Below are 25,425 nucleotides of genomic sequence, written 5' to 3' on the forward strand. Positions count from 1 at the left end.
GCTGATAACATTTTAAAACTTTTTTTTAAAGCTAGAAAGATAAAATTTAAAAATACTTATATATATATATATATATGAAACTTAAAAGTAAAAAAAAAAAAAAACGCGCGTTCATTTCGGGTTTGTATTACTGTACACAGATTCGAAAAAGTTGTCAAAAAACAAATATATAACAAATAAATGTTATCAAAGGCAAGATAAGTTACTTTTCTACCAAACTAGATATATTTTCCGTGTTTTTATTCAATGTAACATGTTTATTCAGCTCCAAAAACAAGGTGTTATAAATAAAAAAACTAGAAAAAATATATGTCAAGGTTACATATATTGAGCGAGTGTTTTTACAGTATTTTAACCAGTTTTTTATTTATAACACCTTTTCCCAAACTTACCGTGTTAAAGAGGGAGTCAGACGCCATCTTGAAATTTCCGGGTTTGTATTACTGTACACATAGATTCGAAAAAGTTGTCAAAAAACTAATATATAACAAATAAATGTTATCAAAGGCAAGATAAGTTACTTTTCTACCTAACTGGATATATTTTTTGTGTTTTTATTCAATGTAACATATTTATTTAGCTCGAAAAACATACAGTGTTTACCGATGTATTGGAAAATTTAAAATGGCGGCCGACTCTCTCTTTAACACGGTAAGTTCGGAAAAAGGTGTAATAAATAATAAACTAGACAAAATACTCTTAGAAATTTGCTCAATATAAGTTACCGTGACATAACTTGATATATATTCGGTGGTTTTTTAATAGTATTTTTAAAAACAGTAATGAATTTTCCGAACTCAATATTTTTCAATTTTTAAACTTTAAAAATCTATCAAAATTTTTCTATTGATTCTATTTTTACGATATTTTCAGGGTCAATGTGAAATTTTATGTTCTTTCCAATAAACCGAATATAATATTTTAGACAAACGTTTTTTTTTAAATTCACGCCCCCCCCCCAAGTGTCACCCATTTTTAACTTTCTCTTAAAAAGTAAATAATTAATTTATGTCGGAGTTTTATATATCACAAATTGAAGAGAAAAGGTCAATAAATAATATATTCAAATTTAAAAAAAAAAAAAAATGCCTTTTTTAGAAATTTACCTGTAAAGTCCGAAGTTTAAAACCTTTTTTTAAAAAAAAAAACACACTGTTTTTTTTTTTTTAATAAAACCTTGGTCTTTGCTCCTTTAATTGAAAAAAATTAGGGCTTGAATTACATTTTTCGAGGAGTCACAAGCTTGGAAAGATGGGGTGGAATTATTCACTATTTTCACGAAATTTCTGACACTGCTATCGGTAAACACTGTATGGTTTTCGAACTGAATAAACATGTTACATTGAATAAAAACACGAAAAATATGTCCAGTTTGGTAGAAAAGTAACTTATCTTGCCTTTGATAACATTTTCATTTAATTATATTAAATAAACTTTAAGTTTACTACAAATCAAATCGTGTTCCTTCACTTTTTAAAAATGTAATTTATAAGTAATTAAAGAACGCATTCTAATCTTTAAAATCTATAATACAACAAAATATTCAATTGCTTATAATACTTAAACAAACAACTTGTGTTTTATTATTTTTTTTATTATTAATATTAGATGAGTTTCAGTATAAATCATCGTGTTCTTTCTTTATTTCAATCCAATTTTGAAGTTTTGTAACGCTGTCTGTAAAAATTACTGTTCATTATTGACAGTCTAAGAGTTCCACATATCTTGCTTGTTGGGACCTCGGCGATGACGTCATTTTTTCAGCTGGCCGGCCATCTTTATAACGAAGGCCACGGAAGAATGCTCTAGGGAGCTAATTATGTAAGGGACATAAATCTTCAAAACTTAAACAAATAAAAAAAGGATTTATCTCCCTTACACTATTTGGATCGTTATTGAAAATGTTTCCTATTTTTTAAATTAAGATTTTACTTTTAATTTAAATTAATTGAACAAATGTGCAACCAATTTATCCCTGGATTTGTCAGGTAGATACAACTAGTTATATAGCACATAGACGTTTAAATGAAAAGTAAAAAAAAAAAAAAAAAAAAAAAAAAAAAAGGGCATAAATATTATCCGTTTGTTGACGAAATACATGGCTATTTTGATAGTTTTGCGGCAAACCTAACTCTCAAAATGTTCTTTTATACTCCCTCTCTTCCGAAACAGTTATACCAAAACAATTTTCATGTTTATTTATTTATTTGCCAACTGTTATCCTCATCTTCGTAGTTATTGTTTCACGGTGTTTCAGCCAACTATCTCTCTGGCCTTCGTCAGGTGATTAACCGCGACGGATTAGAAATGCTGAGTATCTTAACTGTATCCTCAGATAATACTGCCTTCCGTAGTTGTTGTCGTCTCATTAGCCGACTTTGGGTGGGATTGAAACCGCTATCTTAAGACACTGGAACCGTAAAGATTCAACGCGCCACGGACCCCATCGCGGTTGACCACCTGACGAAGGCCAGAGAGATAGTTGGCTGAAACATCGTGAAACAATAACTACGAAGATGAGGATAACAATCCGCAATTAAATAAATATAGAAATTACTTATCTGAAAGGATTCCAATAATAAAATAATAATTTTCATGTTGTTCCAAAATAATTATTACAGTAGGTAAAAAAACGAAAGAAAAGAAAGTATCATGGCGTTTCTGAATTTTTGAAATGAGGATTGGTTATTTGTATTATTATTCATCGGACTACTGTTCTCATCTTGAGTGTGATTTTAACAACGTTTCGGTCGATGTAATCTCCGATCTTCTTCAGTTCTATCTTGTCGAACTCGGGAGTGTTTCTGCTGAACTCGGGAATTTGAACGGAATGTTGAGCGGAACCCATTATTTACTTCATGGGGGTAGCATGCTCTTATTTCGTCAGCCATGACTGGATAGAGGTCCTAAGTAATTCGCAAATGTATTTTTTCCGGTCGCCCACACTGAGGATTGAACCTTCAACCTTCAGGAGAATATCACTTTTTACAATTGATTTTTCCCAGTACTCTAACCACTGTGCCGGGCAATTCTAGTATGAATTTTAGGAGCCTTAAACCTGGTTTTTATTTCTAGTTGTAAATAAATAATCATAAATATATACAAGTAATAAGTATAGAAATAGATATACATTAATATATCCTAAAAATTAGTAATAAATAATAAATAAAATTCATTAAATAAAACACAAGAACTCGTACAACGTTGTTTGCATGGAAATAAGTATTTACTATCCCGCCAAAAATCTGACTCAGTTACTCAAAACAAAATAATAATGTGTATTAAATAGTTTTATTACAAAAGGGGGATGAAGTAACGAGAAGGATCTCATATACAAATATAAGGTGTAGATCACTTATCTTTAAGTACCCAAGTAGAATTGATAAAATATTATTAAACTGGTATCTTATAGATATTTAAATAGATTATCACATATTGAATAAATTAAAAAAATATAAACTTACTCGTAATGTATTTGAAAATAGAATATTATTGGTAAAAACATTAAGAAATAATTTGTAAATGAGATGATTCCATAAATTCAGAAAGGAATTATAATATGTAATTATTTCTAAAGTAATAAGTATATATATATATATATATATATATATATATATATGTATATATATGTATATATATGTATATTTATATATATATGTATATATATATGTATATATGTATATATATATGTATATTTATATATATATGTATATATATGTATATATGTATATATATGTATATTTATGCATATATATGTATATGTATATATATATATATATATATATATATATATATATATATATATAGTAATTTATAAAATATATATGGCGATTAAGCTACTCTGAATATTTCGCGTTTCATCCACTCTTCAGGCTTATGCGCGAATTCTGTTTATCGTTTTTATATGCTCCTCTTCTATTATATATATATATATATGTATATATATATATATATATATATATATATATATATAAACGATAAACAACCACAGAATTCGCGCATAAGCCTGAAGAGTCCTAGAGTGGATAAAACGCGGAATATTCAGTGTAGCTTAATCGCCATATACATTTCATAAATTACTAACTAGCTCTACCTACGTATTGAGCACTTTTGAAGTAAATACTTAAAGTTTACACATAAATCTATACTTTCGTATATTAATTTTATGTGAGTAAATTAAGTAGTTATACATCCATCCATCCATCCATCCATCCATATATATATATATATATATATATATATATATATATATATATATATATATATATATATTGTCACACATGCCTCCGTATGTTTGGGGGTACGGCCAGCGCACGCATGACTAGAGTAAAAAACTGAAGGGGGATTTACAAACTCCAAAGGAGAGGGAGAGATTCTTTTATAATTTTTTTTTAATCAAACATTTGTTAAATGAAAACAAGTTTTCTGCATAGAGGTATGACTCGTTAAGGTCCCATTTAGATTCCAAAAGTAGAAAAAGGCTGATACAAGAAACCCCAACCGATTCCTATGAGACCAGCGGGATGCAAAAATAAACACAAAGATTGAACACAACAGAATCCGAGAAAGAACGAAAACACGAACTTGCTGAGAGTCTCTACAAGAATATCTCTTTTTTCCTCTCTCCCGCTCTCCCTTTCTCTCTCTTTCTCTCTCTTTTTTTTCTCTCCGTACTTTTCTTGCCCTTTTTCTTTCTTTATTCGCTCGGAACTAAAAGGGGTTAGAAATTGTGTTGACCGGAGTACCTGTGAACTCGCTGACTCATCCTCAGGATGGAAATACTGAACGTCTTCCTCACCTCTCTCCTTCCCTCTTTTTCTCCTACACTCTGTCTCTGTCTTTCTCACTCTCTCGTTTGTACGAGCCTTTTTCAAGCCTCACACAAAAAACACACATTCACATTTCAAGCTATGTCATATACATACGCGCACACAAACATACGCGCCCACGTCCACACACGTACACATATTCACGTTCGCGTACATACACTCACATTCACGTGTATAGACACACACACACACACACATGCGCGCACACGAACGCACACATGGACGACGTCACTTCCGCTTGCTAGGGAAATATACACATGCGCAAAAGACACTCCAGAAACGAGTATAAAACAAAGAGACAAGCTGTTTCTAACCCTTTTCCGGCCCAGCTTCCGTGCTGGTCGGTCGGTCTTCGGACCGCCCGCGTGCGTCACGCCCACTTACTACTATGTATGGAGCACGAGCTAACAGACTGTATGTACACATTCCCACTCTTTCTCTCTCTATCTACTACTGGTCCCTGAGAACACCTTCGCGTAGCTGACTGCTGACTGACGTCAACTCTCATATCCTCTTCTTTGTCTACACGCTGGACTAACATTCTCATTTTCACTACAGCACTTATTTCTTTTCCCACGCGCGAACAAACGATATTGACCCGAACTTGAGATGAACACACATTTCCATTTCTTGCTACAACACCAGTCGTGCAACGAACTTTGGTTACATACGCGTGGACATAAACACAACGATTATCTTATCCATCAACTGAGTCTTTGTTTCCTTCAATTCCATTCGTTTCATTATTTTCTTGTGGCGAGCTAGGGTATTATATCCTGGTCCACTACACGTTGTCCATTTTTGCCTCGGCGACAATGAAACAAACAAACAAAAAATAAAAAATAAAAACGATACATTCTTCGTCGGCCTAAAATTAAATTAAAAACTTTCTTTATAACACAGTGTATTTTAAAGATTATGTCACAATATATATATATATATATATATATATATATATATATATATATATATATATATATATATAGTAATTTATAAAATATATATGGCGATTAAGCTACACTGAATATTCCGCGTTTCATCCACTCTAGGACTCCTCAGGCTTATGCGATTCTGGACTTTCTATGGAATGCCCTTTTCCGATATTATATTGTCATGCATATTTCTTTCTTTCTAAACAGAAAATTCTATTTTTCTGAGGAGTATACGCACGTACAGATTCGATATTTAAATAATAATTGATTTTTTTTTCTGCGTAACGAAACGTAAAAATATACCAAAATTTTGATATGCTGAAAGAAATATTTAACAATATATATTTAGAAGTTGTAATGCCGTTATTCTTTTATATATATGCTCTGTTGTTAGATTTTACACACATTGAGCTTCTAAACAAAAAGGATTGGTATACAAAAAGGTATACTTTACAAAATAAGCACAGGCACGCACACATGTATATATATATATATATATATATATATATATATATATATATTAAAAGATAACGCTACTCCAATTTACGTAAACCCTAAGTCCAACCACCCACCATCAATTATTAAACATATTCCTAACTCAATCGTAAGTAGACTCAGTAATAACTCAAGCGATGAAAATGCATTTAACAGGTCAACCAATATCTACGAAACAGCCCTAAAAAAATAGTGGATACAAAAATATTGATATCAAATATAAGCAACAAAACACCACCAACTATAATAAAATTAAAAATAGAAGAAAAAGAACTATAATTTGGTATACGGCCCCATACAATAAAATGTTAAAAACAAAACTTGGCAAGAAATTTCTAGATCTTATTGAAAAACACTTTCCCGCAACCAACCCCTTACACAAAATCTTCAATAAAAATACCTTGAAGTTATCTTACCGTTGTTGCGAAAATTTAGAGATGATAATTAAAGCACATAATAACAAAATACTAAATGAAAACAATGTAAACAACAACAAAATAAAAAATAAAAAAGTAGACACCATGACAGAAATAAAACCAACACTAGCAGAAATAATAATAATAATAATAATAAGAATAATAATAATAATAATAATAATAATAATAATAATGATAACAATAATAATAATAACAAACCAACCCCGGACAAGAACAACCATACCATAAATAAAAATACTAATAACGAACAAGATAAATGCAATTGTAGACACCGCACACTTTGCCCAGTCCAAAATAAATGTCTAACAAAAAGTGTAGTTTATCAAGCAACAATATTTGCGAAAGAAAACCCGAATAACAAGAAATATTACATAGGCATGACTTCCTTAGATTTCCAAACCCGATACTATGACCACAAAAGTACAATAAAAAATAAAAAACACCGTATAAAAACAACACTAGCGAATAAATACTGGGAACTCAAAGAAAGCGGACATTCGCCGGTAGTCGAATGGAAAATGATGAGACAAGCTACCACGTGCAGACATTTAGACGACCCATGTAAATTATGCCTACATGAAAAATTTGCTATCCTGTACTTTAAAGAACCTCAAAATCTATTAAACTGTAGACGAGAAATAGCAAACAACTGTGTTCACAAAATAAAACTTACTCTAGGATAGCGATACAAAATAGCTTTAAAACCAACAATAACAATGGAAAACAAACAAATAAATAAATTAAATAAACATGAATATACATAAACGATCACACATATATGTATATATACACATATGTATATATATATGTGCATGTATGTGTGTACACATAGGTATATTTATATATATATATATATATATATATAAAAAAGGAAGGAAAAGATCTACCTTAAAACACTAACCTAGTTCTAAAACAGATCCTTTGTTCGATAAAATGCATGCCCATTGGCTGATAGGAGGGGGCGCGGTGGATACTAGAAAGCTGATTGGCTAACTAGAAATCCTCAACATATATAAAAACAAGAAGCAACCACAAAATTCGCGCATAAGCCTGACGAATCCTATAGTGGATGAAACGCAGAATATTCCGTGTAGCTTAATCGCCATATATATTTTATAAATTACTATATATATATATATATATATATATATATATATATATATATATATATATATATATATAAAAAGAAAAGTTTAAGTTAAAGAACTAAAAAAAATCAATACTCGTATATTCACAGGAGATCTATTAATACAAGTTGTTCTAATACTTCCCCCTCTTTCTCTCTCTCTCTCTCTCGCTAACTAGTTCTCTCTTTCTCTCTCTCTCTCACAGACACCCCCCCCACACACACACACATATATATTGTATGATAATTTATTGTCTATACAGGAGTTTTCACACGAATCATTATAACTGATCACTGTCTGCGAAAACAGGTGTTCTCTGAAATCCGAGTGACAACAAGTCTCTCAAATTCCCAGGATCTCCCGTTCCTTTCGATCACCAGAGAAAGTGAAATGGAGAAAAAGTCATCGAAGATTTTTATAAAATCAATTTATTTGTTGTAAAATTAATCAATGAAGAAATAAGTTTAAAACATTTCATTGAAATCAAATACTGTCCTGATATTTTGATAATTGCCAGAAAAAAAGAAGAAAAAATCAAAGTTTGGTAACAATTCGGATCATCTGCACTCATTTCTCACGTATCTATTATTCATTTATTGTTTTCGCAGAGCTTTTATGGCGAGCCCCGGAACATCTTCGAGTCGTAATGCCACCAAGAGGAACGCAGAAAGGAGACGTCTACTCGTTTGGTATCATCCTGGAAGAAATCCTTTTCCGGTGTTCACCGTATGAAATAACCAGTTCCCAATATTCGGTTAAAGGTACCATTACCACACACACACACACACACACACACACACACACACACACACACACACACACACACACACACACACACAAACTGCTTAACTCTAAATCTATATCATAATAATGGAACATTTTTGTTTGTTGGTTACTTATATAAGCTGCAAAACTAATCTAAATATTAATTGCTCCAAATTTGGCAGGAAGAATTCTTGAAATGCCAAATATGTCATCAGGTTAGTAATGCTCCTCCTCCTCCTCCTCCTCTTCCTCCTCCTCCTTCCCCTATTACTACTACAAGAAACGCAGACTGAAAGATTATAGGTTAGGATTGCACTAAACTCACCCTAAAGTGTCCTTATAATTCCGGATGTCACATGAACGAATTAAAACTGCTACATGTAGTAGCAGATTTTTTAATTCGCTTACTACTACTACTACTACTACTACTACTACTACTACTACTACTACTGCTACTGCTACTGCTACTACTACTAGTAATACTACTAATTATACGAATAAAAAATGAGCGATAAAACTATTGTAACAAATTTCACCAGTGCCAATGTAAGTGTCTTAAGTTCTTTTTAGAGATCTTGTTTTAGAATAACTATTGTGCAACTAGCAGGATCCGTGTAAATTCCACGTTATGAGAAACATATTGAATCAATAGATATGCTTTGATAAAACTGATGTTTTTTTGGTTGGCGCAAAAATTAGTATTTTGGAAAGAAAGACCAATAACACACAGCGGATATAAGTTTATTAACATTTCTACGAAATAGTGGCCATTGTATAATGTTTTAAACCAAGCACTGCCTCAAATGAGATAAATTAATAAGTACTAATAAATGCTCAGAAATCAGAAAGTAATATTGTGCTACATAGTTCAATACAAATAATAAAATAACAATGTAATCTTCAATTTACTCCTTCAGTCCAGCACCTCTTGTCAGACAATGTTCTTCTTGTTACCATGTTTCTTTCAAATGTTTCTTTTTTACGTAACGTTTCACTGACTTCTTCTTTCGGTGAAGAACCGTTGCACATCGAAGTTACTACGAGTTCTTTTCTCACGCCATTACAACAATGATCAAATATTATAATGATATTCGAAACGAGGCTACATCAAAGGGAGGTCACTCTCATAATCTTGTCCATGATTACCAGATAGACTTTTATAAGCCAAATTTGGCATTTTTTAAAAGCATTTTCGCCTCAAAAATGGTATTTGGCTTTTTTTTCAACGTGTAACGTACGGACTAATTAAGGAAGTAACAAACAGAATATTAGTGAATGAAATTAAATCACCTGCACTTAGACAGACATCGAAATTAACGAAAAAGAGAAATTCTCAAACGTACAGTTTCACTCAGAATCGATTTACTCTTTAAGAGAAAGATGCGTTATCTAAGAATATTTGAAAAAAGTTGAAAATGCCTGAGCATTCATCATCACTAAGACTATGAGAAGCTCTCAATAAGTAGTACCCTTCACCCACATTTCATAACAGTAGAGCAACGAAACTTGCCACAGTTATTAGTCTTTCTCTACATAGTAATCACAGAGTTATGCATTTCTCAGATCGTTTAATGCAATCCTGTAGACTGTTTTTTTTATAGAACACCTCAGGTTGATCCTCCAACTACCACGTGACTTCGAGAATTAAGGCTGCATCATCTGGGAAACTATTCTTCTGTAAATGTTGAAAGCAATAGTGAGAAAACCCTGAAACAGTGAAATAAATAATATATTAACAGAAATACAGACAAGTACAACTGAAGGGCAAGTAATGTTATGACTCTCTCCCTCCGAGTCTTGAGTCTAGACTGACAAGAAAGCAGAATCTGCTTACCGGAAATGATGTCAGGAATAGTCCGTGAGTATCTGTAGGGGTGGCACCCCAACAGAAACATTTTCCATTCGAAAACAACTTCGTGACTGGGAAGAGATGAAAATCAGAAGGTACAAGGTAGAAGGAAGCTCTCATAACCACACTTCTTATGATGAGGGGTGTTCAATAACTAATGCCCCTGATCCACTTTTCGTAGCACTAGAACAACGAAACCTGGCACAGTTATTAATCTTTCTCTTCATAGGAACCATCCAGTGTTTCGCATTTCTGCCGTCGTGTAATGTAGCTCCGGAGATCGTTTTTGTATAACACCCCGGGTTGGTCCTCCAACCAAGACATGACTTTGGAAATAAAAGCTGCACCATCTGAGAAAACGTTTTCAAAACAACTTCATGATTGGGTGGAGGTGAAAATCAGAGGGTAAAAGGTTAGGAGAGTAGGAGGGATAGGGAAAGATTTCATCGTCACACACACCTATGCTTCTAATCTGATGACATGCGCATTGTGGATCAGAGCGTTGCCTTGCAGGAGGAAAATATCTTTTTTGATTTTTTCTCGCTCCTGATTTTGATAGCTTCTCTTAATTTCTCTAATAATGAAGCATATTAGGCTCCTGTAATCGTGGTGCCCTTTTGCTAGGAAATCAGTCATCATTGCTCTGTCCTGGTCCCAGAAGCTAGCGGAGAGCTGCACACTACCTTCTTTGGAGGCGGTGAGTTACTATGATTTCACTGCATTGACTAGGTTCAGATCCAGATTTAATCCTATGTAATCAATCTTTTGAAAATGTTTACCCATTGTTTTGGCACGTCTCCGAATTCATCCCTGATCACTCGACGTGTTCACGCTCTTGGAAAAATTGTCAGCAACCTGAGAATCCACATAACATCTGCCTTATCCATGTTCTAATTGTCATGGACGATAGTTTCCACAAACACGGTACCCTTGACTTTTTGAGCTATTTGGTGAATAGCCACGTATCGATCTTCCAAAATGACAACCTCAACTTGACAGACAAATGTCTCATCAATAGTAATAGGAAGTGACCTGGTCTGGGAACTGTTTCCACATATTTCCAACAATGTATGAATTAACGATCAAAGCGTTTCATAATATCATATGATGGGACATCATTACCATATTTTTTATTTCATTTCATCCAAAGTTTATTGTGGTGTGTGTCCTTCCACATACAAAATAAAATCACTGCGCAACACTCAGCTTCACGCGTCTCAGTTCAAACACCTGTAGATAAGAAACCACAATTCAGAGCTATAATTTGTCACACAGCACACAGAGATATAAATCATTGCGTACATACAATTTCTGCTAGATCAGACAACAGGAAGTGGATTAGGAGCATTACTTATTGAACACTCTCGTAAACTCTTTAAGCTTTGAGAATCAATTTCGTACAGTTCTATAAGTAAAATGCATGTACGAGATGCCTTCAATAAGTTTCCAGACTTTTTTCGCATTGGCACTTTTAATGATAGTACATACATGAAACTCTAGTCCTCCTCGAAATAATCTCCTCCGACTGTAATGTACTTATACCAACAATTTCTGGAAGGCTCCATGAAAGTCCTCTTGTGTGAGCATGTCAATGACCCTCGCCACAGCCTCTTTCATCTCCTCAATTATCTCATAACGACAGCCTCTAAGATAATAACCAAAAGTTAAAGGGTGAAGAACTTGATGATTACAACGTCTTTCTTTCTAGTCTTCTCGTAGCACGCTTGGGACAAACTTCGCGCAAATCTTCCGCATCTTCAATTCCTCTTGAATAATTGTGTGCATGGTTCTCACACAGACATCAAACTATGCACTTATTTTCTCTATAGAAACACAACGGTCCTTATCCATGAAATTCTTTATTTGGCCAATCAACTGGTGTTCTAACTTCCTTACTCATCGCACACCTTTCATCACCTCCCACAGACTCCCTGCCTTCCTTGAATCTCTTATGCCACTTAAAAACTGATGGTCGATTCATGCAAAATGGTCCAAAAGCAGTGTGAAGCATTCCATACGTTCCTCTGGCATTTTTCAAAGTTTAAAGCAGAATTTTATTGCCCATCATTTTTCTAAATTGTCCTCATGTCCAGATCGTAGTTTTGAAATTCACCAGCTGTTCCAATCAGGCTTTAGTAGGGTGTATTACAATTCTTGCTGTAGCTGTTTTCTTTTTGAACCTGCAAAATAAAAAAAATAAAAAAAATTAGTCAGTAATTGCGTAAAATGTATAGCAATAACATACTGAATTTTTCAAAACATTCGGTAATTTTAAATGCCTGTAAAAAAAAGAGTCTGGAAACTTATTGAAGGTACCTCGAATATGGTTTATGCGAGGCATTCATGCTTTCATGGAAACAGAAAAGAATCAAATGCCTAAAATGGTTTAGGGTTATAATTTATTTTCAAATCGCTTCAAAGTTAATACAAATGAAATAATTTTTAACATAGTTTATCAAAAAGATAGCTTGACGTATGCTCTAAACGAAAATGTATCTGTTAGGAATTTGACATATTCTGACAAGTCGAAACTGGCACTATTAAAAATCGGCACACATTTTCCAGACAATCTTATATATATATATATATATATATATATATATATATATATATATATATATATATATATATATATATATGGGCGTAAACTTTATTAAGAAATATATATATATTGCTAAAATTTTTTCCTCTGAGGAGAAGATCCTATCTTTGAAACTCCATGGAATAAAGAACCTTTCATCTTTACTTCGTATTCCTTGTTTTGAATAAAATATTGTAAATTCAATTCTACAATATTTTTCTACACACACACACGCACACACACACACACAAACACACACACACACACACACACACACACACACACACACACACACACACACACACACACACACACACACACACACACATATATATGTATATATATATATATATATATATTTTTTTACTATGATAATTAAATACCTATAGACATTAGTGTTTCATCCTTTCGGGAATCTTTAGGGCAGGGTGTCACGAGTAACACCAGTCGACAGATTCGAACTCGGCAACACGAGCCATCTCAAGCTCGATTAGCAAAGACCATATCCATTCGGCTACTGTTAAACGTTGAATTTAAACATTTTAATTTAAAAAAAAAAGTTCTTGACGTCAGTCACAGGGTGATCTAATCGTTATGCGATGATCTATGCATAAGACCTAAATTGACCGACTTAATTCAACTGAAAGTGCTCAACAATAAAAAACGACTTTCTTAAAGGGGCTGACATAATAATATTTTTACTATAATAATTAAATACCCACAGACACTAGTGTTTCATCGTTTCGGGAATCTTCAGTGCAGGGTGTCACGATTAATACCAGTCGACAGATTCGAAATGTATATATGTATATATATATAAAGTTTATATATATATATATATATATATATATATATATATATATATATATATATATACTTTTTATTATTCTTTATGTAAATAAAGCCATATCTTGCTACAATGTGCAGACTGTTTCATAATTGATCTCATCAAGCAAAAAAATTAAAAAATTAAGAAGGGTTCAAGACCATTTTAAATTTTAGAGGAGAGAATATATGCTTTGCCATGACTGGCGTGATGCAAGGTTGATGTTCTTATCTTATATATATATATATATATATATATATATAAGATATATATATATATATATAATTTGAAGCATAAAAACACGCACACATATATGTATATATATATAATTTAAAGCATAAACACACACACATGTGTATGTATATACATATGTATATATGTATGTATATATATATATATACATACATATATATATATATATATATAAATTGAAATTTAACATTTATAAAACCAAATATAGGCGTAAACTTTATTAAGTATATATATACATATATATATATATATATATATATATATATATATATATATATATATATATATATATATATATACTTAATAAAGTTTACGCCTATATTTGGTTTTATAAATGTTAAATTTCAATTAACTCTCGTGCGATTGATGATAGTTAAGATGTTATGCTCCTAGCTAATAGTCAGCTTTAATAGTTGGCTTTGCAACGTGGTTCGAATCCCTCGACCAGCAGCTGTTGTGACTTCTTGCACTGATGAATCTGAAAGTATGAAGCACTAGTTTTTGTAGGTATAAAAATAGCTATTAATGTATATACAATTATAATTTAACAAATTTAGATGTATATATATATATATATATATATATATATATATTATTGAGTTTTTATCTGGTTTGGCGTATCCTATTAATATTTATATTCGATTTAATTTTACAGAATTACTCAATTAGTAAACTTAGCAATACCTCCTTTTAATCTATCTATCTATATATTTATCTAGACATCTAGACATCTATCTATCAATCTGTTTTTGAGTTCGGCATAAAAGTTTAAAATTTCATGAAGAGGAACAGATGTTATTTTGTCGAAACGTTGTGAAAATGTTCTTTCTCTTTATTTGTTAAATAGAAATTATTCATAAAGTTCGTGCCGGAGAAACTCCCCCGTTTCGACCGGAAATGTATCACAAGGACGAATTCATTTGTTCATTGGCCAAAAAATGTTGGGCGGAGTATCCAGAAGACAGGCCCGATTTCCAATCCATTCTAAAATCAATAAAAGCAAGAAACAAGTAAGTATTATCATTATTTGTTTTAATGAATATCACTCCATACAAGGAATAAAGGCATTAGAGATAAAGAGATAAAAAATTTTTTTTTTTAAATAATACATCAAGGTCAAAAACTAGCCAACGATAAGTGCTAGATGGATAGAAACAGCAATTCTGTTTACTTTGTCAGAAATATCGTTTTTGGAATGTGAAGGCTTAAGGATAAAACAAGAAAAGGTCCACTTTCTACTTTAGATTAATCCATCACTTTAGTTAATTCTGAATTCTATTCAATAAAGCATATATATATATATATATATATATATATATATATATATATATATATATATATATATATATGTATATGTATATATATATATATGTTGTGTACAGAAAGTTGTTAGATGAGACAAGTCATTGGTACAGTCGGTTTCAAGCTCGATAATTAGGACCGTTTAAGATATCAAGCTCTCTTCAGCCAATACTCATCTCTCATTATATATCTTACATATCTTATATATTTTTGTGCTTCCTTTTTTAAATTAAATACTACTGCATAACAGGAAATATCCGACCGGTGTATCCATGTATGCCCGTCCTATAACCCCTGAACTCTTGGATCGATTCCTAATAGATTTGGAATTGTTGTTTTATGTATTGGCCAGAGTAAGATAGGCTATACGTATCTATATGTTTTATTTTTTTATTTTATAAATTGATTCATAGGGATCTCTAAAGCACTAATCGAAATGTTATTTTAATTTAAATTTTAAATGTTTTATGAAATTAAAATTACAGGAAAATCACATCGATTTCAGCAAAAAAAAAATATCAATTTTAGACCTTGGAATTAGTACTAAATGATGATTGCAACCTCTTGTCAGACGAGTGCCACTCCCTCAGACACTCCATCAGCCCCAAAATGAATTTCATCGTCACAGGACCATTTTAATAGACAAATGCCTGAGGGAGTATCTATACAAAGATGATGTTACAGAGTCTTAGCTTTGTTCAAAATGTTGAGATCCAGCAACAAGCAAGAGCAAGATAGCCAGAAAAAAGTTAAACTGTAGACCAGCTTAATGCAGGTACTGGTCTCTCGCTTTATGGTTTTTTAAATCAGAGATTTGCTTCTCCTAGAAAGGTTGCCTTCACCACGGCTTATGGGAGCCCTCTCGACCCCCAACACACACATACATACACACAAACCCACACGGTTCCAGTTGGCCGTTGACCCCGAAAAAGGGTTCATTCGCCCTTTGAAAGGTCTTGTTTTTAATCCTTCAGGGAGACTAGCCATCTTCCTCACCAAACAAGTCTGGTGGAGGAACCAGTTTAGTCGCCGGTGACCCGACCATGAGGCAGGTAGTACTGGGTTACATGGTACCAGTAGCATATGACATGACCTTACTATGTCATATGTACTTACTAAATACAGAAATAAATATAGGTGTTCACAGTCCATAACATCACTTTTTAATCACTGTATATGGTTTATCGATTTGAAATATCACATATTAAAGTGTCCAAGAGTGTTGTGGTTAAATAATCAAGTGCTAACTATTTTACACTTTCCCTGATTTACTGTTAACTACGCTGCACTTCCAACTAACAATTTCCGAGATTCAAATCGGCACACTGCTATCAAAACGTGCTAATCCAAAAACTCGGCACGTTGCTATCAAAACTCGCAACTTCAAAACTCGACATACTCCTGTCTAAACTTTCTACTCCACCATCCAAATTCAAAATTAAGTCCGTCTCTGAAAAATCAGGCTTTTTTATTTATTTAAATCAAAAGCACCCCATTTGCATATAAGGTGACAAAAGCGCCAGCATATAAAAAAGCTGCAGGAATTTTCTTTTCTTTTCTTTTTGTTTGCACCGGACACTACAATCTGTTAAGAGGACAGGTTTGTACCAATTTTTAATAATAAATGCCTCATTATTATGAATCTAAGAATGTGCAAATTGTACTCCAGCTATCTAATATATAAAGTCAGTATTTTTATTGTTTCTTTTTTCATCGATAATCTTCTCCCTACAATATCAATATTTGATTCTGATTCGCCAGGTTTTCTTGTGAATTGTTGCGGTATTTTAAAGAAAATACTAGCCAATTTAAATACTCCCAGAAAATACTTTAACAAGGTCGGATTTATTTTCAAGTTTTCGTTCACACAGAGTTACTTACCTTTGTTTGAAACAACAACTTAGCCACGAAAAATCACGGAAACAACTTTCCTATGCCTCCCTATTCAGTTTCTGCTTTTATACTTATAAATTTCCAGAAAAATTTAATAAGTGTCTCCGAAGATGGCCGGAAATCCGTGTTTCTACTCTGTAGATGTTTTGTATAAATGGCATCGATTTGTGGAATTCTTTGTTCTCTTTTTCTTCATTCTTTTCAGAGGAAAAGACAAGAACATAATGGAGACATTGTTGGATCGGATGGAAATGTATGCGGCAAAATTGGAATCTTTGGTTGAAGAACGGACAGAACAGCTGGAAATCGAGAAGAAAAAGTTGGAAACACTTTTGGATCAGATTTTGCCGAGGTAAAAATACGGCAGCACATTTGTTTACTAGATTAAACAGTTTGCGCGTGAAAAAGCTTCAACGAGTATTTCGCAATTAATTTGAATTGATATTCAAAAACCAATGAAACATATATACAGCAATTTTCAACCCGGAAGCCAGCAGCATATGACAAATAGTGATCTCAATTTCGACTGACTCCATGTATCGGGACAGATCTCTGCTATTATATAAAAGGAACTGTGTGTGTGTGTGTGTGTGCATGTGCGCATGCGCGTGTGTGTGAGCCTCCTATAAACTCCGATACTGCTGGGTCTATTTTTATGAAATTTTACACAACTGTACTTTATGTATTTGGCAGTGTTTTTAGATAGGCTTTGTCTTTAAATGTCTTCGATAAGTATCGATAATCGAAAACTCATGCAGGGTGACTCCCCCCCCCGAAATAAAACGTGATATCGCCATTATTTATTCACCGATTGTCCTTATTTTATAGGACATGGCAGAATCAACGACCGTGAGTACACCAAGACCCCAGTGGGGACTGGGACAAAGAATACACTGTGTTAAATTTCGTTCGGACAAAACACTAAGAAACGAGGTCTAATTAGAGTTGGGGCCCGTTTTCTTTGTCATCCTGTATGAGAGAAGGAACAGGCAATTTTGACTCAAGTTAACACCTTACACAGCGCAACATCAAAAGTGCATTTTGAGAAGTTTTATTACCACATAGACCAAAAGAGCCGGCATATAAAACCAACAGTAGGTTTTTTGATATGGCAGGGGGGTTATTCTAAATTAATGTTTCGGTTTAAAGTACAATTGAACGATGGTACTTGATTTTTTCATATTAAACTTAAATTCAAGTCATTATATATAAAAATAATTTTATAAAATCAACAGTAGGTTCTCTACAGTGCAATGTAGACTACAATGTATTGTGGACTAAGTCACCGCGAGGAGGCATGTGAATCTTGCTCCCGGTGCTCCACGGCGGGTTCCCAACTAGAGCAGGCAATACATCGATTTGATTGAAAAAGGGCCGATTTCACCGATTTCGATGACAATAGAAATATGGGAGTGTGAAACATTTGTTGATCATTATTCAATCTCGGGCAACGTCGAGGTCCATGCTAGTAATAAAAATACACGACAAAAATAAATAAATAAAGAATAAAATAAATACTGCATGATTTTAACCAACGACTCTTTTTGAGTTTGTAAAAATGTATGTATATAAGTCACGTAAATTCCACTCAACCGTAGATAGCCGGCTTGGTTGGCAATGCGACAAAGCCTAATACCCGACAATTAAGTCGAATACTAAGATTAAAAAGACTTCTTATAAATTTCAAGTAAAAAATGAGATTAACACTATCTATCCTATGTTCCTATTTACAATGCCAACCCACGGGACAGAGTTAGATACCAGGGTCGTTTTTTAATGTGGAGAAAAGGAACAAAATTAAAAATTGTCTCAGTCGTGAAGGATTTCTCCTTCACTAACTGAGAACAATAAATTGAAGTGTAGCATCTGAATAACAGATACTACACTTTGATCTTTGTATTTAATTTATTCCGTTTAAAGAAAAATTACAATTCAAAAAATTTCAATCTTGACCCAAAGGCCAATCTATCCTATGTTGTTCAGGATCTTCTAACATAAATCTTTGCTATTAACAACTAGGGAGGGGCGGGCTCCTGGCTTTGCCCGGTCGTAAAATACAATTAAATAAGATATTTTAATTTATCCAGATTTCTTATATAGTATTATAGAGTCGTTATTCCAAAAGTAAAAAAAACAAACAAACAAACAAACAAAAATAAAAAAAAAAAAACCCCAAAAAAACAAAACAAAAACAAACAAACAAAAAAGTATTTGGGTCCCATCAGCTAGAATCGAAAGTAAAACTGTAACATTCAAGGCTGATGACGTTATCACTAGGGCTAGGACAACAGCATATTCTTTTCATTGTTTTGACTCTCGAGTGTGTATCCGTTCATATCTTATAAGCTTTTATGTAGAGTGATATGGTTCTCGGTTGATTAACCGTATCTAACTGTGTCGGATATATTAACTCGAGAGTCAAAACAACGAAAAGAATATGCTGTTGTCATAGCACTAGTTATCACTGTACCAACATGTCACGCATATGAACTGATTAAAAATAATCTATGATGAATGTACAAAATGTATAACGATTTTTTTTTCAATTTTGACTCCTTTTTGACCCCTTAAAAACTATTTTAATCGGCTAAAGACCCATAAAAGAATTGCCCATAAAAATCCAATCATTTGAGGCCCATAGCGCCACTCTGCGACTTTTAGTTTTGTTAGAGATAGAGTTTAACAATATGAAGACAGACAGACAAACATAATGAGCTTTATAAATTAGATAATAATCACATTTATTTACTTCTCTCCGGTTCGTATATCATGCATTAGTATGCTTAAGATTCAATCGTGACATGTTCAAAGATATTTTTCAAGAATAAAATAATTTTGATAATCCTTTAAAACCATTTGTAACATTTGAAAATTTAAATACAGTCTATGCCGTTTTAAAGTTAAACTAGCGGTAGTGGAAAGGCGCCCGGCTTATCCCGGACGTAAAATACGCTTAAATATAATATTTTAATTTGTGTAGATTTCGCATATACAGGGTGACTAAAAAAACGGGCCCCAACTCTAATTAGGCCCCGTTTCTTAGTGTTTTGACCGAATGAAAACTTTGGCCATAACTAGTTTATTATATTCAAAACATCACATCAAAACACTAGGGTCTTTGGCTTTTTTTTCTCCGTTCTACAGCATATGTTCTAGATGACCTCCATTTAGCTTTTGTTCTTTTTGGTCACCCTGTATTATTATAGAGTCCTGATTTCAACAGTAGAAGAAGTATTTAGGTGCCATTAGCTAGAATCGAAACCGAAACTGTAGCGCTTAAAGCCGATGACGTTACTACTGTACCAAAGTGACACGCATACAAACTGATTAAGAATTAAAAATTTAAAATAAACAAAGATAAATGTGCAAAATGTTTGACGATTTTTTCAATTTTGACCCATTTTTAACCCCCTTAAAAACAAATTTAACCGGCTAAACACCCATAAAAAGAACGGTCTGTAAACATCCAATCATTTGAGGCCTCTAGCGACGCTCTGTGACTTTTAGTTTCAGATGATATAGAGCTTGAAAATATAGAGACAGACTGACAGACAGACAGACAGACAGACAGACAGGCATATAGCCGTTTATATATTAGATTTATGAAAAAAGGATAATTTTTAATATATTTGGGTAAAAAAATTAAATTATTTAAAACATATTTGTCAGTTTCGTCATTTAAATTTTACACATCGTTCTGTTGACTGAACGGTTGCTATTTCATTGTTGAGAAATTATATACGTTCTTACTTTACCGCGTTTTAATAATTTAATTGTTTGTTTTAGTTGTTAGAAAATACGTATATGAAACACATGTTATGGAAAGATACGTGAAATGTGCAAATAAATGCTGAACGTTTGTATTTCAGAAGCATTGCTGACCAATTGAAACAGGGCAAGCCAGTCGAACCGGAATATTTCGACAGTGTCACCGTGTTCTTCAGCGATATTGTTGGCTACACCAATTTGTGCGACAGAAGTACCCCATTGCAAGTCAGTATTTTCAATTAATTCTTCTAATGTTCAATATATGACATAATAACGTTCACACACCACTTCATGTTGGATCACCGAAGTTAAGCAACGGTGAGTCCGGACTGTATTAGATAGGTTACGATTTGGGAATACTAGGCGCTGTATGTGGGAGGACGTTGGCACTTCCGGCAGTTTCTGTATCCTAACTGGCTTCCAGCTACTTTGACGTTGTCCTGCCGCTTGATCAGGCTGCTTGAAAGTGAGACTAGCTTTGTACGAAACAACTTCACTTCAAAGAAACTCGCAGCTCTAGTGAGCCATCATTCATAGAATGGTCTGATGGTCTTCGTCATTTCCCGCTAGGTTCAACTACAGTTTAATGACAATCTCATTGTTGCCATTGAAAAAGTGACATAGCTCCCTACTTTCAGTTTCAAGAGACAATGAACACCCTTGTAAGGAGCGTATAATTGTGAGGCAAGGATTGCGCAATCTTCATCCACACCCTTGCTGAATTGGCACTCCTTGGGTCTTGCCTTGCAAGGAGGGGCACAAGACTGACTGGAAACAATATAGGGATAAGCGGAGAACACATGCAGCATAGTACTGACCAGACTCAACGCTATATATAGAGAGAGGCGTACAAAAAAAGTAGAGCTCTGCTTATATATCGCTAAAACATAACAACAGATTTTACATTTAAAAGCGATAAAAAAAACAAACTGTGTATGAAAGCTGACAGGTGTCGTGGTTCTTGACTGCTGGTAGTGTAATCACGAGTTCGATCCTTGTTGATGGTTGATCAGTGGTTGATATGTTTTATGGACGTAAAAATACATATAATAATAAAATAAATAAAAATCGAAATGGGAGGTAATCTCTCTCTCTCTCTCTCTCTCTCTCTCTCTCTCACTTTCACCGCTTAGGAAGCAAAAATTAAAATACAAAAATAAAACACGGTTCAAAACTGTTTATATATCACTAAAAATAATATATATATATATATATATATATATATATATATATATATATATATATATATATATATTAGCAAATAGATCCGATGTTGCGCGGGATTGAATGATGATCAACGAATGTTTCGCACTCCCATATTTTTATTAGTGGTGAAAACGCCAACTTTTCAATCAAATCGATTGATTGGCTGCTTTGGTTGGGGAACTGGGAAGAAGCTTTGCATGCATTCTCACACATGACTTAGTCCACAATACATTGTAGTCCACATTGCACTGTAGAGACTCTATTCTTGATTTTATAAATGGGTCTTTTCATATATCATGGCTTGAATTAAAGTTTAAAATGCAAATGTCAAATACCATGGTCTAGTTGTGCTCTAAACAGAAACATTCATTTCGAACGCGTTTCTGTCACATCAAAGGATCTACTGTTGATTTTATATGACAGGCCTTACTGCTTGTGCGGTGATAGTAGCTTGGATTAAAGTTTAAAATGAAAAAGTCAAATATCACAGTGAAATTGTACTTTGAACAGAAACATTCATTTGGAACGCGCTCCTGTCATATCAAAGAACCTATTGATTTTATATGTCGGACCTTTCGGTTTGTGTGGTAATAAAACTTCTAAATGCACTAGTGATGTTAGGCTGTATAAATCGTTAACTTTCCCGTTCATTCTTTCATTGGATTATTTCGATTATCGAAACATAAACAATTAGCTTTCTAGCGGAATTCGCCACCATATGACACAAGAACAGATTGATATTAGAACCTGAAATATTAAGGTAGCTTAACGTATAAATATATATTGCGCATGCGTAGACTTTCGCATGTCAAGTTCAATTTATAAATTTTCATTCCAGATATTTTTACTTGCTAAAAAAGTCAGTTTCCGCACACACGCAGAGGGGGAAAATCGCTTTATATCTACTGCCTAAAAAACTAATTTTTGCGCTATTCAGAAAAAAAAGTATCAGTTTTATCAAAACATATTTGTTGATTAAATGTATGTCTCATTCCGTGGAATATCCGGGGGTCCTGCTAGTCTATAAATATGTAAAAAAAAAAAAAAAAAAAAATTGTCGTTGTTTAATTTAATTTAAAAATGGATACGTGAATATAGAAATCAAAAGCGAACGTTTGGTAAGAAAAAAAAAGAAGAAAAAGAAGAATACAAAGCTGTAGAACAAAGAGAAAAGAAAAAAAGGGAAAAGAAAAATTAAAAGAAGAAAAAGAAAAAACCCCGCTATAAATGAAAGAGAAAAGTAAAGATGTTTTAAGTAGAAAAAATAATTTTGCAAAATATATATATATATATAAAAAAAAAAGAAAGTCCAACGTCTGATTATTGAAAAAAGTGCGAACAAATGAATGGATGAATGATTTGGGGGCAATATTACCCCTAATGCCCCCTAGGGAGCAACCAGAGCTATCTTGGAAATACGTTCTGACAAAAATTTACTTTCACCATGACTAATGTTTGTGCAACTTAAAAATATCCAAGGCGTGGTTATTGAGAAAAGTGCGAACAAATGAACAGAAGAATGATTTGGGGACAATTTTACCAGTATAATGGCCTGTAGGGGGAGAGCAATCGGAGTTACCTCGGAAAATCCATTCTGGCAAAAATTTACTTTTACCATGACTAATGTTTGTGCAAAATTAAAAAAAAAAATCCAAATATTATTAAGAAATTGCGAACGAATAAACGGACGAACAGGAGTGAATTACTAAGTCCAATTCCGCGTTTATTAAATCAATTAAAAAGGGGGGGGGGGTATCGGAAAGAAAGATTTTCGGCTCTTCTTCATTATTGTATTTTTGTTTTTGCTCAACACACACCTCCAAACACCCGGGCAACGCCGAGCACCCAGGCTAGTGTTACATAAAATACGTATTTCTATGATTTAAACGAAAAAAAAAAAAAAATGTAACGTAAACACAATGGAAACAAAGAAGAACCTATTATGTAAGCTAAAATTACTAATTTCTTCGAAAACTGTTTTCTTTAATAATTAATTTTCTACCTTATTATTTTGGTCTAAGAGAGATAACTCCATTTTACTGAGAGATTCATTGATTTTTTCAAACGAGAAATTAACGTCTGATTATGTAAACCATTTGAAGAACAAAATTTTACATTACTAAAACATTAATAAAAAAAAAAAAAATTGAAAAAGAAAAAAAAAAAAGAAGCTGATAATTAGGGTTGACGATGAATGCCCTCGAAGTAACTTCTGATTAATTACAAAAAAAAAAAAAAAAAAAAAAAAAATGCCTTGGAAAAGTCACTTCTGATTAATTCTAAGAAAAACGTTTTGTTTTCAACTACTTTATTTAACGCATTAAAGTTTTAACATTACAAAATGGAGTTAATTCCCTTGGATATGTTCATTTACTGCGACATGGCAGGGTGGCCGAAAAGTCCCAGGACACTCTATTTTTAATATTTTAATGCTGTTAAATATGATTGATTTTAATATTCTAATGTTGTTTTCTGCTTTGTTTCTAATAAAGTTCTCTTTTTTTTGTTGAATATATATGTTTTCTGTGTGTTTCATTAAAAAATACTGTGTTTTATTAAAAATACATGTATAGTGTCCTGGGACTTTTCGGCCACCCTGTAGATACCGTTGCTTTCACTTGAAATCTAATATCACAATTTTCGAAGTTCGCTACAATAACGAAAAAGAACCTGATTATCAAGATCTAAAACACAATTGGATGAATTTTCTAATCGAATTCGATAATTCAATATTTGTTTAGTTTTCACACACTGCAAGAACTTAGACACCAGGGTCGGAAAGGGGAACTGAGAAGTCAGCGCCCCGAGGAAGGGCACTGTGACCTGCAAAGAGTGCATGGGAAGCTCCGTCGGTATTTGCAGGTAAGGATGCCTCAGGCGATTAGCAATAAACCCCTTTTCAAAAAGAGAAGGCAAAGCGTGTGAGGTTGGACCTCCTAGAACTGCACAGAACTTAACTCCCACCGCAAAATCAACAGGAACCGGATCATTACAGGAATAGTCTAATCTCTGTTGGTTTTGGGGGCACAGGATAAAAAATATTACAATATTATGACTTTAAAATCTAGAGACTTATTGGCCCAATAGACAATACACTGTGCGATCCACGCATAACTTTACTAAAAGAAGATTAATCATGGAGGCGAAGTTACAAGTTGTATTT

At 33.1% G+C, this 25,425-nt stretch overlaps 1 protein-coding gene across 1 annotated transcript in view; it reads left to right on the plus strand.

The window, feature by feature from the left end:
* LOC145273764 (atrial natriuretic peptide receptor 1-like) overlaps window positions 1-25,425 on the plus strand; it is a gene marked incomplete at both ends in the record, with an annotated part of 60,735 nt that overhangs the window by 22,401 nt on the left and 12,909 nt on the right. The window contains 3 exons of the mRNA XM_080127103.1: window positions 8,429-8,546; window positions 17,494-17,640; window positions 21,158-21,281. Of these exons, the coding sequence (XP_079983229.1) occupies window positions 8,429-8,546; window positions 17,494-17,640; window positions 21,158-21,281 (389 nt within the window). The remainder of the gene's footprint in view (window positions 1-8,428; window positions 8,547-17,493; window positions 17,641-21,157; window positions 21,282-25,425) is intronic.

Source organism: Euprymna scolopes, unplaced genomic scaffold, assembly GCF_053919585.1.
Source record: "Euprymna scolopes isolate OS-2025 unplaced genomic scaffold, ASM5391958v1 sca156, whole genome shotgun sequence".
In the NCBI taxonomy this organism is placed as follows: domain Eukaryota; kingdom Metazoa; phylum Mollusca; class Cephalopoda; order Sepiida; family Sepiolidae; genus Euprymna; species Euprymna scolopes.